The following is a 19,882-nucleotide window of genomic DNA, read 5'->3' on the forward strand; positions in this document are numbered from 1 at the left end:
TGACCTTGAATTGGACATCTTTCCAATGTGTGGCATATACATATATGTATATATATATGTATATATATATATATATATGTGTGTGTGTGTGTGTGTATATATATATGTGTATATATATATATATATGTGTGTGTATATATATATGTGTATATATATATATATACACACACACACACACATATAGGTTAATTGACGACTCTAGATTGCCCGTAGGTGTGAATATGAGTGCGAATGGTTGGTTGTTTGTATGTGCCCTGTGATTGGCTGGCAACCAGTTCGGGGTGTACCCCGCCTCCTGTCCGATCATAGCTGGGATAGGCTTCAGCAGGCCCGCGACCCTTGTGAGGATAAGCGGCTGAGAAAATGGATGGATATATATATATATATACATATACAAATAATACAATTTAAATTGGGAATTAATAATTTTATTGGTTTAAATTTCTTCATGTTTATTCATTTTATTCTGTTTTTAATTAATTTATCTTATTAAATAATTAGTTAAATGATGTAGATAAAATGAAACAATATTTTTAAAGTATACATTAATATTTAGACTCCGAGTCCTTTTTTTCAAATGCTATGTATTGATAGCAGACGCTTTGGCGTTGATCGAAGAGTGGGGAAATGAGGAAGACTAAATTTCAATGTCCATGCATTGCCTTTGATGGGGACATCGACCTTACCAACATGGCCACCGCGTAAGCACGACGGTTACCCGGACTGCTTTCGTTTTCATATCTATGACTGGAATCAACATTTGATTGGCTTTATAAAAATCCGTCACCGGAAGTTGTCACCAGGGCGGGAAAATATCCTCTTCCTGAGTAGCAAGTCACAAGCTAAAAGCATCTTAGTGACTTATATCATCCAATAAATACTCCCTCCTAAAAAAAGAAAAAACAACAACAACAAACGAACATAAAACAAGCTGCTGGGCTAATTCAAAGTCGGAGTTTGCACTGCATCGTTTCAGGTAAGGGAAATTGATGAAATGCTAACGTGCGGCTCATGTTTTCGACTTGGTTCGCAATAGGCAAGTGAGCTGGGTGATAATTGTTGGCATAGTTTTTGAAGTCATCTTCCAGCAATTCTCCCGATGGTCTTACGGGTCATTGCGAGGGCTGGGAGAGAAAAGCGGCCGATGTAATCATCAACCGTTTATGTCCGTTGTGTCGAATAAACTGGTTCCGGTAGTGATGGCCAGATGAAGCCTCTCGAAGCCCTGACGCTTTCCATCTAATATGTTTTCTTTTTTTAAACGCTTAATTTCCTCGGGCGGCTTCGTGTGCACGCAAACCAAATGCTGATTTAAAAAAAAAAAAAAACTCAATTGTCATTTGGACAATTTGCGATGGCAATTTTTCTGTCATGTGAAAAATCACTGCAAAATGAGATATTAAAAAAAAAAAAATTAATCAATGATCTGAAAAATCTGGCAAGTATTGGAATCTGCATTGGCCTCAAAAATCCATTTCGGGCGTGTAAACTATTATTTATTTATATTTGATTTAATCATGGAATTTTGTTTTGGTTTTTAAATAAACTACAATACCGTGGAGCACTCCATGTTGCAATTTTTTGTGGGGCGGAAAAAGATGAATGGCATTTCAATGGGGAAAGATTTGATTTGAGAGTTTAATGCATCACACACACCCATCTGTGGGGGACGGTGGGTCTTGGGTGGGTGGGATTTGACTGTCAGGCAGCAGTGCCTGGCAACCCCGTAGACACTCATGTCTAATGTTTCATTGTTCTAGATATGTAAGGATTTACTTTTCTCATCTTGTTTACAGTTAGTGCTTTGTCTTTTGTCTTCTTCTCTCACTCCCTTCTGGGAACTTTTGTTCTGTTCGACTGATCGACTCTGATTCTCAACAAATACCCGTTATAATACTGAGGAACCACAGATGCCGCTTAAAAACGCCGCTGTGACAGTAAAACTGTTCTGGTGTAAAAGGGATACAGATGCTCCATTCTGCTTGACATAACAGCCGTACAGGACCAAAAAAAAAAATGTCTACGAAGTTAACGGTTGTTGCTCATCTGTGTTCTACCTTCTTCTTTTGCTGTTTGAACTTCCTTTTGTAGAAAACACCGAATCATGCAAGCGTTTTTGAAAGGAGCAACAGTTCAAACAAGTCGACCTCAGAAAGACAAGTGCGCTCCAGGCTCCAGCATAAAGAAAGCCAAGCTTACTCCATGGGTTGAAAAATAGTATGTCTCAAACCCCACAATGAAATCTCTCCAATGTATCTTCCTACACGGTGTCATGCATTAATTGCAGACTCATTTTGAAATGTCAGTATTTTTGGAACAGTGTTGTGAACATTTTAACAGCAGTACACGGAATGCTAAAATGGATATTTTCTGGCTCTGCGTTTTATCCTAGTCGACCAAAGTGCGTTGACGAAGTCGCCTTTCAGGAAGAAGCTGTAGCAGTGTTGAAGAAGTCACTGGAAGGAGCAGATGTAAGTTGATTTACGTTCCTCATGATAACGAACCCACTGTGTCGCACGCAGATGTTAAAATGACGCTTTTCAGAACACACAAATGACGTTCACCAAATATTACTCCACATCCCCCACTTCTGTCAACACTGTACATTATTTGACAGCCATTGCAGTGCTGGCCTGAAGAAGCCCAGAACATAATAACAGCCTGTAATGTAATAAATGTACCCTTTTTTAAAAAAATGTAATGGTCCCTTAACGTAATAAAAGTCCTGAACCTAGAACATAATTACTTTTGGCTGGTTATTATGGTTATTCTTTGCAAATGTAATAACTGAGCCCATAACATAATATACTAATATCACTTTAATTTTTAATTTTTGGATATAATCTGTGAAAATGCAAACAAAATTTGATTTTCAAATGTATTTTGATGGTGAGCATGGTCTCGAGTCCAGTCTACTGCTCCTTAGCCTTTCAAGCTATGTCCAAATGTAATGGACATTATACAGTAGGTTCGGGACTTTTATTCGATTAGATTTGCATGAAGCGCGGAGGTGCCACCAACGATGAGGTGGCGTGCTCCGTGGGTGTTTCAGTTTTGCTATTTAGCGCCTATGACGGTTCGTTAAAATGTGTCTTAATAGGGCTGGGCGATAATAAAACGAAAGATGCACACCTCAAAATACCTTTTCCTTGATACTATATACATCATATATTATATTGATGAATCGATTTATATTCCTATGATGAATTGGATTGATCTGTCCTCGGCTAATTAGCCTTCCGGGCAAAAAATATATCAAATTGAAATCGTTTTAAAAGATAATCAATCCATTGTATCGAAACGAAGAAATAACGCCTTGGATTTATATACCACAGACTTTATATGGAGGTGTGAATGTGGCCGTTAGCATCTCCCAACGCTATCTTCTTCTTCAACAACAGGGATTCCTGACAGTGGATACAAGGACCCCGTCTTAATTCTAACGCCAACCCACCATGCGTATACATACGGGTTAGTATGTATACGCGCGTGTGTATACGCGTGTATATGTGTATATATATATATATATATATATATATATATATATATATATGCATGCTTAAGTTTGGCAGTGAACCACGGTTTATTGTTGTTGAATGTGCGAAATGACTTTGTTGGTACACACACCTCTTCACAGAAACTGATATAGGATGTGACAGTGTCCGTATGTTCATCCAGGCTGTCAGCTGAATTTTCAAAGACGCTCCAGTCTGTGCAGTCTAAAACGCTCTGAAGTTCCATCTTTGCTTCATTGGTCCACTTTTGTTTTCACCGTAAGCTTCGAGCATTTAAGTTCTTTCCTGTATGTTGGTATTAAGTGAATTAAGCAGTGATCAGACGAGCCCAGGGGCGGCACGGGGTTTGGCACGGTTTGCGTTTTTTAGCGTAGTGTAGCACTGGTCTACAATGTTATTTTCCCTGGTAGGACAGTCGATGTGCTGCTTGTATTTAGGGAGTTCGTGGTTGAGTTTAGCTTTGTTAAAGTCCCCGAGGATAATGAGGGGTGACTCTGGGTGTTTTTCTTTTCCAATTTTGTTTATTTGTGCAGCAAGCGTTAGCAGTGCGCCGTTCGTGTTAGCTTGAGGCGGAGTGTAAACACCGGGGAGAATGAAAGTTGCAAATTCACGCGGCGAGTAGAATGGCTTACAGTTCAAAAACAGCAATTGTAAATGCAGGCATCAGTGTGTGCTGAGCTCCGTGATGTTCATACACCATTTTTCATTGGTATGGAAGCATATCCCGCCGCCTTTTGTTTTCCCGAATAACTCCATGATGCGGTCTGCCCGGTGAAGATGGAACCTGGGAAGCATTACGGCGCCGTCCGGTACAGCCTCACAAAGCCAAGTCTCCGTAAAGCACAGGGCGGCGGAACGTCCCAAGTCTTCACTGGTCTTTATCAGAAGATGAAGCTCGTCCATTTTGTTGGGTGGGGAGCATCGATTCGCGAGGTGGATCGACGGGAACGCCAATCTGTATCCTCTCTCGCGGAGCTTCACTTGGATGCCGGCTCGCTTGCCTCTGTGCCTTCGCCTCCGTGCGCCAAAGACCGCAGTCGCTGCCCCGGTGAGTAATTTTGGGGAAAAAACTGAGCGGATTTGCAAAAGTTGGTGAAAGAAAGTCTGGGGTAGACTCCCTGATGTTTAACAGGTCTTCCCTTGTGTAAGAGAGTCGCGTAATGTCTCCAAAGACGAACGAAAAACACAAAAACATAGACAATACTAGAGAACACGTAACCGAGGTGTCCACACGGGTAGGCGCCATCTTTTTAGAGAGTTCTACCATTCAAAAACAAATGTTTGCCTATTATGCTTGTGTCCCCAATTTAGCTTCCAAACTTGCTCTTCTATGGGCCACCTGGTACAGGAAAGACCTCTACTATACTAGCTGCTGCGAGAGAACTTTATGGGTGAGTGGAGCGTTTATTGTCGCTTTCAGGGGTAAACATAGGTTGCAAGTTAGTTGGATTTGAAAACCAGCTCTTTCGTTTTGACTGCTGTCTTTTGCCTGATCTGTTTTTCTCTTTTCCTTTATCCAGTCCAGAACTGTACAAGCAGAGGGTGCTTGAGCTCAATGCCTCAGATGAAAGGGGCATTCAGGTCATCAGGGAAAAGGTCAAAAACTTTGCTCAGCTCACTGTAGCAGGGACTCTGCCAGAGTGAGAATTCATACACACTCACAACATGGAAAAATGTAAAACGTGTGTGTGTGTGTGTGTGTGTGTGTGTGTGTGTGTACATCTTGTACAATTTACACCGACAGTAGGGCCTTGGACACCTTTTTCATGACAATGTTTTGAGCCTAAATTTCCCTGTGGTGTTCCACAAGCCTGCTGTGTGCTGCATTTGTAGTGGGAAGCCATGTCCTCCTTTTAAGCTCATCATCCTGGATGAAGCTGACTCCATGACTGCACCCGCTCAGGCTGCGCTCAGGAGGACAATGGAGAAGGAGTCCCGCACCACACGTTTCTGTCTTATTTGTAACTACATCAGTAGGTGAGCACCCGCCTCATCACAGCCAAACAAAAACATCATGTCCATTGTTATCAATGTAACTGAATGTCTGTGTATCCTGTAGGATCATTGAGCCCTTGACTTCCAGATGTTCCAAGTTTCGTTTTAAACCACTTGCTGACCAGGTCCAAGAAGACCGTTTGTTAGAGATCTGTGGGAAGGAGAACCTTAAGTACACAAAAGAGGTAATAGAAATGCAAGGATGGTCAACCTGTAATGAATAAAAAACTTCCATAAAAATGCTAAAATACTAGGTTTTTCAGGTGAAAAATGAGACCAAGATGAATAATTGCACTTTTTTTCCCCGTATCTTTTTTTTTTTATTTTGAACTATGAAAAATAATTCTCTTAAGGAAGAAACCTTATATCAACTGGGTTACATAATTAAGCTCACACTGTGAAGCTGTTTATTACAGCAATTAAAAAGGGAGTATGCAGTTTTGAAAGTCCTTGCAAGACAGTCGATTACTGTTGTACTATTTATTCCTATGTATAATGCATTTTTTTATAATGCATATTTTTGCTTCTATCCATGTGATCAAAACATGAAGTATTATCTGTGTTTTGTTTTTTCAAAGAATTATTCTAAAGTTAAGCACTTTATTTGAACACACACTTTCTTTTTATTTACTTGCTCTTATTTTGAAAATCTCAGCCCTACTTTTATTGAAAATGAGAAAACACACATTTGTGCTCATGTTTGATTACTCAGGCAGAATTTGTAAGATGTGTACAATTCTTTTAAGAAAACATTTAGGACCCGGTGAAACACAATTTAATTTTAATAGGATTCACATTAAACTGTCAAGCATTTCAGAAAAGCATTATCATTAAACAAAACATAAAGAAATTAATGATGGTTGTTGTTCAGTCGTATTTAAAAAAACAAAACAAAAAAAAAAAAAAAATGTTCAAGCATATCAATGGAAAGTCTAGTGGAAGGACAAAATGTGGCAGGAGAAGATGCACCAGCAAAAGAGATGACCGTGGTCTTCTGTGGATTATCAAACAGCGAAGGTTCAAGAATCTAGCAGAGATCCAGAAAGAGTGGAATGAGGCGGGAGTCACAGCTTCAAAAACCACCACAATCAGACGCATACGGGAGATGGGGTACAACTGTCGGGTTCCTCGGGTTAAGCCACTTCTGCGCCTGAGCCAACGTAGGAAGTGTCTCAACTAGACTGTTGGCCATTGGTGCAAGGTCCTCTTTTCCGATGACTGTAAAGTGTGCCTTTCATTTGGGGTCCAAGGGTTTGGCGGAAGACTGGTGAAGAACAGAACCCAAGCTGCTTGAGGTCCAGTGTGAAATGTCCACAGTCAGTCATGATTTGGGGTGCAATGTCCAGTGCAGGTGTTGGTAAACTTCTTACCTGTAAATCCAAGGTCACAGCAACAGTCGACCAGAATGTTTTGGATGACTTCATGATTCCTTCTGCTAAGGATCTGTATGGAGATGCAGAGTTCATCTTCCAGCAGGACCTGGCGCCTGCCCATGCAGCCAGAAGCACCAAAACCTGGTTTGATCACAGTGCTTGACTGGCCAGCCAACTCACCCGATCTAAACCCCATTGGGAATCTATGGGGTATTATCAAGAGCAAAATGAGGGGCACCAGATCCAAAAACAAAGAAGAACTGACAACAAGCATCAAGGAAATCTGGGCTTCCATAACTCCCAGGCAATGCCACAGGCTGATTGCCTCAATGCCACGGCGCATCAAGGCAGTGATTAAAGCAAAGGGATTCCCAACCAATAATTGAAGATTCACATCGTTTTCAAAGTACCATATTTTGATTGATTCAATGTGACACTAGTTGATTTTTTTTTTTTTTTTTTTTTTTTTTTTTTTTTTTTTCCTTACAAAAGCTGAATGGTGATTTCTTCAGTTTTCAAATTTTTTGAATTCCTAATTTCGTGGGTTTTATGAGCTGGAAGCCCAAATTTTGTAAAAATAAACATCCATCCATCCATTTTCTGAGCCGCTTATCCTCACAAGGGTCCGCGGGGGTGCTGGAGCCTATCCCAGCTATCATCGGGCAGAGGCGAGGTACGCCCTGAACTGGTTGCCAGCCAATCGTAGGGCACAAACAACAAACAAACAACCATACGCACTCTCATTCACACCTAGGGGCAATTTAGAGACTTCAGTTAACCCACCATGCATGTTTTTGGGATGTGGGAGGAAACCGGAGTGCCCGGAGAAAACCCACGCAGGCACGGGGAGAACATGCAAACTCCACAAAGGCGGGGCCGGGGATTGAACCCGCTCCTCAGAACTGTGAGGCAGACGCTCTAACCAGTCGTTCACCGGTGCCGCCTTAAAAATAAACAAATATCTGAAATTATTTAAATTGTGGGCCCTGAATGTAATAATCTATGAACGTTTAACTTCCATCCATTTTCTACCGCTTATCCAAGGTCAGGTCGCGGGGGCAGTAGCTTTAGCAGGGACGCCCCTGGGGTCTCCTCCCAGTGGGACATGCCCGGAACACCTCACCAAGGAGGAGTCCGGGAGGTATCCAAATCAGATGCCCCAGCCACCTCATCTGGCTCCTCCCGATGTGGAGGAGCAGCGACTCCACTCTGAGATCCTTCCGGATGACCGAGCTTCTCACCCTATCTCTAAGGGAGAGCCCGGACACCCTGCGGAGGAAACTAATTTCGGCCGCTTGTATCCGGGATCATGTTCTTTCGCTCACGACCCACAGCTCGTGACCATAGGTGAGGGTAAGAATGTAGATCGGCCGATAAATTGAGAGCTTTGCCTTTCGGCTTAGCTCCTTCTTTACCACAACGGACCAATACAAAGTCTGCATCACTGCAGACGCCGCACCGATCCGCCTGTCGATCTCGCGTTCCATTCTTCCCTCACTCGTGAACAAGACCCCAAGATACTTTAACTCCTCCACTTGGGTCAGGATCTCATCCCCGACCTGGAGAGGGCACGCCACCCTTTTGCGACTGAGGACCATGGTCTCAGATTTGGAGGTGCTGATTCTCATCCCAGCCGGGATGAGAATGCGAACTGCTCCAGTGAGTGTTGGAGATCACGGCTTGGTGAAGCCAACAGAGCCACATCTGCAAAAAGCAGAGATGCAATACTGAGGCCACCAAACCAGACCCCCTCTATGCCTCTGCTGCGCCTTGAAATTCTGTCCATAAAAGTTATGAACAGAATCGGTGACAAAGGGCAGCCTTGGCCGAGTCCAACCCTCACCGGGAACGAGTCTGACTTACTGCCGGATATCCAGACCAAACTCTGACTCCGGTCGTACAGGGACCGAACAGCCCGTATCAGGGGGTTCGGTACTGCATACTCCCGAAGCACCCACTACAGGACTCCCCGAGAGACACGGTCGGAAGTCTTCCCCAAGTCCACCAAAAACATGTAGACTGGTTGGGCGACCTCCCTTGCACCCTCAAAGACCCTGTCGAGGGTGTAGAGCTAAGCCACTGTTCCACGGGCCAGGACAAAAACCACACTGCTCCTCCTGAATCTGAAATTCGACTTCCCGAAGGACCCGTCTCTCCAGCACCCCTGAATAGACCTTACCAGGGAGGTTGACAACTGTGATCCTCCTGTATTTGGAACACACCCTCCCCTCCCCCTTCTTAAAAAGGGGAACCACCACCCCAGTTTGCCAAACCAGAGACCCGGTCCGCGATGTCCATGTGATGTTGAAGAGGCGTGTCAACCAGGACAGCCCCACAACATCCAGAGCCTATAGGAACTCCGGGCGAACCTCATCTATCACCAGGGCCTTCCCAGCGAGGAGCTTTTTTTTCAGTGACCTCAACCCCAGAGATAGGAGAGCCCGCCTCAGAGAACCCAGACTCTGCTCCCTCATGGGAAGGCGTGTCGGTGGTGTACGAAGTATTCTCCCCACTGACTTAGAACGTCCCAAGTCGAGGTCAGCAGTGCCCCATCCCCACTATATACAATGTTGATGGTGTCCTGCTTCCCCCTCCTGAGACGCCGGGTGGTGGACCAGAATTTCCTTGAAGTCGTTCTTCCTGGCCTCAACAAATCATCCCATGCACGCGTTTTTGCCTCATTGACCACCAAAGCTGCATTACACTTAGCCAGCCAGTACCCATCAGCTGCTTCAGGAGTCCCACAGGCTAAAAAGGCCCGATCGGACTCCTTCAGCTTGAAGACATCCCTCACTGCTGGTATACCCCAACGGGTTCGGGGATTGCCGCCACGACAGGCACCGACCACCTTATGGCCACAGCTCCAGTCTGCTGCCTCAGCAATAGAGCCGCGGAACATGGTCCACTCTGACTTAATGTCCCCCGCCTCCCCCGGGACATGGGTGAAGTTCTGCCGGAGGTGGGAGTTGAAACTCCTTCTGACAGGGGATTCTGCCAGACTTTACCAGCAGACCCTCACAATATTTTTGGGCCTGCCAGCATCTTCCCCCACCACTTGAGCAAACTCACCACCAGGTGGTGAACAGTTGACAGCTCCACCCCTCACTTCACCAGAGTCTCCAAGACATGCGGCCGGATGTCCGATGACACGACCAAAGTCTATCATCGAACTGCGGCTGAGGGTGTCATGGTGCCGAGTGCACGTATGGACACCCTGATGTTTGAACCTGGTGTTCGTTATGGACAATCCGTGATGTGCACAGAAGTCCAACAACAGAACACCACTCGGGTTCTGACTGGGGGCGGGGAGGCATTCCTCCCCCCTTACGCCCCTCCAGGTCTCACTGTCATTGCCCACGTGAACATTGAAGTCCTCCAGCAGAATGATGGAGTCCCCAGTGGGAGCACCCTCCAGCACCCCCTCAAAGGACTCCAAAAAGGGTGGGTACTCTGAACTGCTGCTTGGTGCATCAGAACAAACAAGAGTCAGGACCTGTGTCCCCACCCGAAGGCGGAGGGAGGCTCCCCTCTCGTCCACCGGGGTGAACCCCAATGAACAGGCGCCGACCCAGGGTGCAATAAGTATACCCACACCTGCTCGCCGCCTCTCACCGTGGGCAACTCCAAAGTGGAAGAGAGTCCAACCCCTCTCAAGAAGACTGGTACCAGAGCCCAAGCAGTGTGTGGCGGCGAGCCTGACTACATCTTGTCGGAACTTTTTGACCTCACACACCAGGTCAGGGTCCTTCCCTGCCGGAGAGGTGATGTTCCACCTCCCGAGAGCCAGCTTCTGTAGCAAAGGTCTCTGCCTTCGGCCACCGCCCAGCTCACACTGCACCAGACCCCTATGGCCCCTCCCACAGGCGGTGAGCCCCTGAGAAGGGGGACCCACGTTACCCTTTCGAGCTGTTTCCGGCTAGGCCCCATGTGTGCAGGCCCGGCCACCGAGCGCTCCCCTTTGAGCTCTTGCACCAGAGGGGGGCCCGGGTGACCGGCCTCTGGGCAAGGCAAAACGTCCTGACGTCATAGGGGTTTTTGGGGTTATATTTTTAATATATTTATATTACCGCACCCAGCGAGTTGAGAAAAATATCAATGTCAACAATTAGTCGACGACGACTCAACTGTCATCACCTGAGCGTTGAATACAAAAACACTGTAGTCATTCAACCCCTAATTTATACTCTGTGTTGATTTATTCATGTGCTACGTGCGTATGCAATGGTTTAGTTTTTCTAATTTTTATTTGATGTGTGTTGCCCATCGATCTAGAGTATATTAGCACTAGTGAAGGTGTCAGAGGGAGATCTGCGGAAAGCCATCACCTTCCTCCAGAGTGCTGCCCGCCTCAATGTCAACAATGAGATCACAGAACTTGCTGTCATCGAGATAGCGGGGGTGAGAAGTCATTTTTTTATTTTTATTTTTTTATTTATTTATTTTTTAGCTCTTCTTGGTCTTGTGCTGGCTCAAGGTAAGACAGCAAACTCAACATTCATCTGCTGCATGATGTGGAACCCAAACTTCTCCATAGGAAGTCGAGGAAATAATCCTTTTTCATGGTTAAACTCTTCTCATCATAAAAACATTTTCAACTGTACAGGCAATGTTTTAACATTCTTAGCAGGCGCAGATGTATATAATCAACTACAAAGTAAAAAAATTGTTTATTTTAATGATGAATGAGAGGAAAGCAACCAAACCCAATGCAACCACAGGGAAAAGATACCTCTGCACACAAGTCCAAACCCAGATTACAACCAAGAAACGTTTGACTATTTGGTAGATATGCTAAGCAAATACCTTACCATCAGTGTTGCAGTAGAATGTATTCAAGTCCTTGGCTAGTGTGCTATTGTTCTCAGCATGGGGGGACCGTCGCTTGTAATTAGTCAGCGATTGGAATGCGTGCCAGACTGATTTAGAGTCGTTTGCGCTAAACTGTTTTTCCAACTTTGCTGCATAGTTCCTCTTTGCAATGTTAATTTCTTTAGTCAGCTGGTTTCTAGCTCGATTATACAGGGCCCTGTCCCCGCTCTGATATGCATCCTCCTTAGCTTGGCGAAGCTGCTTAAGTTTAGCTTGTTGTTGTTGAATGTGCGAAATGATTTTGTTGGTACACGCACATCTTCACAGAAACTGATAAAGGATGTGACAGTGTCCGTATATTCATCCAGGCTGCCAGCTGAATTTTCAAAGACACTCCAGTCTGTGCAGTCTAAACAGCTTTGAAGTTCCATCTTGGCTTCATTGGTCCACTTTTTCACTGTTTTCACTGTAGTCTTCGCGCATTTAAGTTCTTGCCTGTACGTCGGTGTTAAGTGAATTAAGCAGTGATCAGACGAGCCCAGGGCTGCACGCGGTATAGCACGGTATGCGTTTTTTACCGTAGTGTAGCAGTGGTCTAAAGTATTATTTTCCCTGGTAGGACAGTCGATGTGCTGCTTGTATTTAGGGAGTTCGTGGTTGAGTTTAGCTTTGTTAAAGTCCTCGGGAATAATGAGGGGTGAGTCTGGGTGTTTTTTTTTTTTTCAATTTCGTTGACTTGTTCGGCGAGCGTTAGCAATGCGGTGTTCGTGTTAGCTTGAGGCGGAATGTAGACTCCAGCCAGTATGAATGATGCAAACTCACGTGGTGAGTAGAATGGTTTACAGTTCAAAAACAGCGACTCCAAATGCAGGCTGCAGTGTGTGCTGAGCTCCGTGACGCCCGTACACCATTTTCCATTGATGTGGAGGCATATCCCGCCGCCCATTTTTTGAAGGCGCCATCGGGTAGAGCGTCGCAAAGCCAGGTCTCCGTGAAGCACATGGCCGCGGAACGTCCGAAGTCTTTACTGGTCTTGAACAGAAGATGAAGCTCGTCCCTTTTGTTGGGTAGGGAGCGTACATTCGCGAGGTGGATCGAAGGGAACGCCAATCTGTGTCCTCTCTTGGGGAGTTTCACCTGAATGCCACCACGCTTCCCTCTGTGGCGCCGCTTCCGTCTCCATGCGCCAAAAACCGCGGACGGCGCTCCGGTGAGTAACTCGGGGGAAATAACTGATCGGATTTGCGAAAGTTGGTGACAGAAAGTCCGGAGTAGCCTCCTTGATGGTTAGCAGGTCTCCCCTTGTGTAAGTGAGTCGTGTAAGGTCTCCAAAGACGGACGAAAAACACAAAAACAAAAACAATACTAGAGAGCGCGTTACCGAGGCGACCACACTGGAAGGCGCCATCTTGGTTGTGATTCGCATCTTCAAACAACAAAAGATTAACAAAGCGGCAGGCCGGACCATGTGTCCCCATCCTGCCTCAAAGTCTGCGCGGACCAGCTCGCTCCAGTCTTCACTCAGATCTTCAATAGATCTCTGGAGCTGTGCGAAGTTCCATCCTGTTTCAAACGCTCCACCATCATTCCAGTCCCCAAGAAACCTGCAATCTCGGGTCTGAATGACTACAGGCCTGTCGCTTTGACATCTGTGGTCATGAAGTCCTTTTGAACGTCTCGTGCTGGACCACCTCAAGAGTGTCACAGGTCCCCTGCTGGACCACCTGCAGTTTGCCGACCAAGCGAAAAGGTCTGCGGATGATGCAGTCAACATGGGACTGCACTTCATCCTAGAACACCTTGACAGTGCAGGGACCTACGCGAGGATCCTGTTCGTGGACTTCAGCTGAGCGTTCAACACCATCATCCCTGAACTTCTGTCATCCAAGCTTCTCCAGCTCAGCGTCTCACCTGCCATCTGCCAGTGGATTTACAGCTTTCTGACGGGCAGGACACAGCAGGTCAGGCTGGGGGAGGCCACCTCATCCGCACGCAGCATCAGCACTGGGGCGCCCCACGGTTGTGTCTCTCTCCGCTGCTCTTCTCTCTCTACACGAACGACTGCACCTCAGCGCACCCGACTGTCAAACTCCTGAAGTTTGCAGATGACACCACTGTCATCGGCCTCATCAAGGACGGTGACGAGTCTGCATATCGACAGGAAGCGGAGCGGCTGGAGCTGTGGTGCGGCCGACACAAGCTGGAGCTGAACACGCTCAATCCTTCGCCACAGCTGCCCCTCACGTTGTCCAGCTGCCTTGTGTCAACCGTCGAGACCTTCAAGTTCCTGGGAATTACAGTCTCTCAGGACCTGAAGTGGGCGACCAACATCAACTCCGTCCTCAAAAAGGCCCAGCAGAGGATGTACTTCCTGCGGCTTCTGAGAAAGCACGGCCTGCCACCGGAGCTGCTGAGTCAGTTCTACACAGCGGTCATCGAATCAGTCCTGTGTTCTTCCATCACAGTCTGGTTTGGTGCTCCTACAAAAAAGGACAAACTCCGACTGCAACGGACAATCAAAACTGCTGAAAGGATTGTCGGTACCCCCCTACCCACCATTGAGGATTTGCACGCTGCCAGAACTAAGACAAGGGCGTGCAAAATCCTCTCGGACTCTCCGCACCCCGGTCACCGGCTCTTCCAGCTCCTTCCCTCAGGTAGGCGCTACCGATCAACGCAAACTAGAACTAGTAGACATTCCAACAGCTTCTTCCCTCTTGCGATCAACTTCTTAAACACCTAACCTATAATTCCATTACAACAAGCTGGAAAGTTTTTGACCTGAGTTCGTTGTCACATTTCTGTGGGGCCAATTATGTATTACTCGTGCACTCACTAGTTGTCTCGCCATGCTGCACTATTTGCATATACTGGCCACTCATGGCAGATTAGTATCTGCCCCATTTGCACACTGATTGAGGAGTATCTGTAACATTTGCACAACCAACATTGTCCCAGATGATCGCACTACTCGTCACTTTAAACCGCATACACTCCTTGAAGTCGCAGCGCCCTTTGCACAATTGTCCAAAAAAATTAATTACCGGCATTACCAGATAACTAGCAACCCTTTACTGCTCAGTGACTGTTTTTTTTGTTTTTTTTTGTCAATGTCTTTCTGTCTCCAAGTGTTCTGTAAATTGACTGTGTGTTGTCATACTCGAGTGGCTCCAACTACCGGAGACAAATTCCTTGTGTTTTTTGGACATACTTGGCAAATAAAGATGATTCTGCATCTTTTTGCACAATTGTTTTTTGTCAATGTCTTTATGTCCCCAAAGTGTTCTGTAAATTGACTGTTTGTTGTACTAGAGCGGCTCCAACTACCGGAGACAAATTCCTTGTGTGTTTTGGACATACTTGGCAAATAAAGATGATTCTGATTCAGATAACACTTTTGAAATCAGAAGTCAATTAAAATAATTTGTTCAACTATTGCACGATTTTTAAACAGGGGTTGTTAACAAAAAGTTGCTTGCAATAGCTCAACATTACTAAAAGTGAAGACAATTTGTGACTGAGGCATTGAGAACTACAGTGGGCCAACTCTATTTTTGTCATTTGAAAGTTAGGCACAGAAACGTCATAAAAGTCAGAGTCAAATCTTTCAGATTAAATACTGGTGTAACTAAAGCTTTAGCTACAATTTCTTTACATAAGGGGCACTACGTTATTTCACTCAGCACTTGGCCAAAATCCCGGAAAGCGTGGTTCAGAGATTGCTCGAAACAACGGTAAGTTAGTAGTGCTTTCGCTTGTGTGCCTGTGCATCTGCATTTTATTCATCATTCATGAAATATTGATAGATATTATGGATGTTTGGACTTAGACGAATATTGCACTAAACATTTTTTCTCATCCAAGTTAGTTTCATTTCTTTCAGGCAACCTAGATGTTATTGTCCAGTATCCAATCTCCTCGATGAAAGTTTGTGACAGTGCCTCAGTCACGGATAAAAGAGTTATTATAGCTCATCAAATTCATTATATTTGCAAAATGACAAGGAAAAAGCAGTTTTGTAAAAACGAGTATGAGCAAGAAATAATCATTGCCAAGGTATAAATCTCCTAAATTGTATTGCATCCATAAAACTATAAATTACTCCATGAAAAAAAATCTTGTTCGCCCACTGTAGTTCTCAGTGGCTCAATTTTGGTACAGAGTTTAGCAAGAAACATGAGGTAGATGCACAGGGTTTGCTATAGCAGACCTCATAAAACGATATGGCGGGCCGGATCTGGGCCCGGGTTTTAAGTTTGACACCTGTGCTGTACAAATTATTGCAAAAAACCCAAAATTGTTTATTATGCATTTACATTTCATCATGTTTTGTCATCAATTTATTATTTGTATCAAGAGGACATATGTAGTTACCGTATTTTCACAACCATAAGGTGCACTTAAAACTCTTAAATTTTCTCCAAAATGGACGGGGCGCCTTATGTGTGCACAGAGTTCCAAAATATGTAAATGTTGTTGTCGGACTTTGATGAGCGCTCCGCTTGACTGACTGGGAGCATTTCCTTCCGACACGCTGCTTATATAGAGGAAGGCGGTCGTGACTGAGGACAGCATGCTGTTGTCGACTGCGGTCAAGCCAGCCGCCCCTAATTTTAATTTTGTTCATACTAGGCTTTGATGATTCAAAATATAAAGCTTCCCAATAATACGGATGTCAGTGCTCTTCGGTTAAGGAATGCAACCAGCAAGGTTCATTTGAATCTTGAGATGCATTAACAAATGTAGTTTATTTGATATCTTATGAAAAATAAATGGTAACTGGACTGCACTTATTCTTCTTTTCCTTTCGGCTTGTCCCTTAAGGGGGTCGCCGCAGCGCTGTCATTCTTTTCCATGTAAGCCTATCTCCTGCATCCTCCTCTCGAACACCAACTGCCCTCATGTCTTCCCTCACGACATCCATCAACCTCCTCTTTGGTCTTCCTCTCGCTCTCTTTCCTGGCAGCTCCATCCTCATCATCCTTCTACCAATATACTGACTCTCTCTCCTCTGGACGTGTCCAAACCATCGAAGTCTGCTCTCTCTAACTTTGTCTCCAAAACATCGAACCTTGGCTGTCCCTCTGATGAGCTCATTTCTAATTTTATCCAACCTGGTCACTCCGAAGAGCGAACCTCAACATCTTCATTTCCGCCACCTCCAGCTCCGCTTCCTGTTGTCTCTTCAGTACCACTGTCTCTAATCCGTGCATCATGGCTGGCCTCACCACTGTTTTATAAACTTTGCCCTTCATCCTAGCAGAAACTCTTCTGTCACATAACACACCTGACACCTTCCTCCACCCGTTTCTTCACTTCCTGACCACATTCACCATTGCTCTGGACGGTTGACCCCAAGTATTTCAAGTCCTCCACCCTTGCTATCTCTTCTCCCTCTTGCCTCACTCTTCCCCCACCACCCCTCTCATTCATGCACATATATTCTGTTTTACTTCGGCTAATCTTCATTCCTCTGCTTTCCAGTGCATGCCTCCATCTTTCTAACTGTTCCTCCACCTGCTCCCTGCTTTCACTGCAGATCACAATGTCATCTGCAAACATCATGGTCCACGGGGATTCCAGTCTAACCTCATCTGTCAGCCTATCCATCACCACTGCAAAAAGGAAGGGGCTCCGGGCTGATCCCTGATGCAGTCCCACCTCCACCTTAAATTCGTCTGTCACACCTACACCACACCTCACTGCTGTTCTGCCGCCCTCGTACATGTCCTGTATTATTCTAACATACTTCTCTGCCACTCCAGACGTCCGCATGCAGTACCACAGTTCCTCTCTGGGTACTCTGTCATAGGCTTTCTCTAGATCTACAAAGACACAATGTAGCTCCTTCTGACCTTCTCTGTACTTTTCCATCAACATCCTCAAGGCAAATAATGCATCTGCTGTACTTTTTCTAGGCATGAAACCATACTGTTGCTCGCAAATACTCCCTTCTGTCCTGAGTCTAGCCTCCACTACTCTTTCCTATAACTTCATTGTGTGGCTCATCAACTTTATTCTTCTATTGTTTCCACAGCTCTGCACATCACCCTTGTTCTTAAAAATGGGCACCAGCACACTTTTCCTCCATTCCTCAGGCATATGTAACTAACTGGACTGCACTTGTATAGCTCTTTATCTACACTATCACAGTGCAAAGTACAAAGCCTCACATTCACACACACACATTCATAAACCAATGGGTGACTGCTGCCATAGTTTTTTTTTTTTTTTTTAACAGATTGTTTCAGTTAGGGGTAATGACAGCAAAATATGTAGTTTTCAGAGACTTATTTTGAAATACAATATCAGATTTTCATCAAACCTCTTTTTAGTGGAGTCCTTGGTGGTCTGTCATACAGAGCTGGACTTATCCTGCGATACCAATGGGATTATGTTGGAGTGGCTTTGGCTCAGCAGGTAGAACAGGTTTGTGAGTCCCTGCTACGTCCGTCCGCATGTCGAAGTGTCCTTGGGCAAGACACTGAACATTAATTTGCTCCCAGTGGGCCTGGCAGCGCCTCGCATGGCAGCAGTCACCCATTGGTTTATGAATGTGTGTGTGAATGTGAGGCTTTGTAAAGCACTTTGGGCACTGTGATGATGTAGATAAAGTGCTATATAAGTGCAGTCCATTTACCATTTATTTTTCCTAAGGTAGGAAGTAAACGAAGTTTTTTTTCATGTATCTCAAGACTCAAATTAACTTTGCTGGTTGCATTCCTTAACCGAAGAGCACTGACATCCGTATTATTGGGAAGCTTTTATTTTGAAGGTGGCTTTCGCCGCGAGTTGGCGACCTATCATCAATGCCTAGTATGAACAAAATTAGGGGCGGCTGGCTTGACCGCAGTCGACGACAGCACATACGAAGAGACGCGCTTACAAAGCACAGTTTAAACTGCAAGCTATCAGTTACGCGGAGAAACATGGGAATCGAGCACGGGCGAGAGAATTCAAGATCAACTAATCCATGGTTCGCAAGGGGAGGAAGCAGGAAAATGAGTTGTGCCAAGTCAAGAAGACGAAGCTGAGTTTCCGCGGGAACGAGGCGAGGTGGCCCGAGTTGGAAGACCAACTCGAGCAATGGATTAATGAACTCCAACCGCTGGACATCGGTGCAAGCAGAGCGTTCAAAGTGAAGTTGCGAGCGGCGTGGGAACGATGGATGACAGATGGCGAACACAGTTTTACTAAGACTAGGAGGCAGCGCCGGGCGAGTTACGCCACAATTTGTGGATGCTTGGGCTAACGTGTCTGCTTGCACTGTTGTTCGAGCTTTCGTAAAAGCCGGCATCATTTCTGAGGAGCCGCACGGCAACGAGACTGACTCCGACAATGACGAGAGGGAACTTGGCCTATTAGATGGAGAACTTGCCCAGCTGTTCATTTCAGATACAGACGATGAGGGCTTTGATGGATTTGTGGATGAGGATTGATCCAAAAATAACGTTGAGTTATTTTTTTTACAACCGAACTCAGTTTTGCTCCCGCTGCCTTTTTAAATACATTGTTTTAGCGTGCATGCATGCCACCGTATGTTTTAAGATAGCATATGTTTTACCATGCCTGCACCCAATAATACTTATGTATGTGTTCAATGCAGAAATAGACCCCGTAACTGAGACTTCGCCTTTTAATACGGTGCGCGTTATGGTCGTGAAAATAGTAACAGTAATTCCAAAATAATGATCTATGGTTTTAATCCACTTTTTTTTCAAGGAAGCATCCAAGAGTCCTGTTGATGCAAGACATTAAAAAAATTTAAAAGTAATGAAAATATAATGAGTTATATTACTTTGCGAAAGTCATTGCAATTAGTTACACTACTATTACATTTTCAACAGGGTAACTTGTAATTGTGACCTCCGGAGCCCCAGACATGGGGGAAAAAGAAAATACTAATTTGTGCACACAGGCTGCTACTACGTACACGCAAACGACTACTTCGTGCTCACAAAATAGTTAGTGTGTGCACGAAGTAGCAGTGGCTCCGTACTGCAAATCAAGCGCACTTTTAAGGAGTTGCTACGAACGACGCAGCCCCAAGCTGCAAGACACACGAGATAGCTTCAGGGTGAGTTTATTTTCTTATCATGGTCTCATCAATATAAAAAAAAATATCTTTGCTACTTTGTTCCAGCGAGTAGTAGACTACGCTTCTCTACCCGAGTTTCAAACTATATCCTC

At 45.1% G+C, this 19,882-nt stretch overlaps 1 protein-coding gene across 1 annotated transcript in view; it reads left to right on the forward strand.

Moving 5' to 3' along the window:
- Positions 1 to 800: 800 nt before the first annotated feature.
- rfc4 (replication factor C (activator 1) 4) overlaps positions 801 to 19,882 on the forward strand; it is a 21,579-nt gene continuing 2,497 nt past the window's right edge. The window contains exons 1-8 of the mRNA XM_061683585.1: positions 801 to 976; positions 2,092 to 2,217; positions 2,393 to 2,471; positions 4,827 to 4,906; positions 5,036 to 5,155; positions 5,349 to 5,492; positions 5,575 to 5,695; positions 11,156 to 11,281. Of these exons, the coding sequence (XP_061539569.1) occupies positions 2,105 to 2,217; positions 2,393 to 2,471; positions 4,827 to 4,906; positions 5,036 to 5,155; positions 5,349 to 5,492; positions 5,575 to 5,695; positions 11,156 to 11,281 (783 nt within the window). The 5' untranslated portion in view covers positions 801 to 976; positions 2,092 to 2,104. The remainder of the gene's footprint in view (positions 977 to 2,091; positions 2,218 to 2,392; positions 2,472 to 4,826; positions 4,907 to 5,035; positions 5,156 to 5,348; positions 5,493 to 5,574; positions 5,696 to 11,155; positions 11,282 to 19,882) is intronic.

Source organism: Phycodurus eques, chromosome 8 (genome assembly GCF_024500275.1).
Source record: "Phycodurus eques isolate BA_2022a chromosome 8, UOR_Pequ_1.1, whole genome shotgun sequence".
NCBI classification, from domain to species: Eukaryota; Metazoa; Chordata; class Actinopteri; order Syngnathiformes; family Syngnathidae; genus Phycodurus; species Phycodurus eques.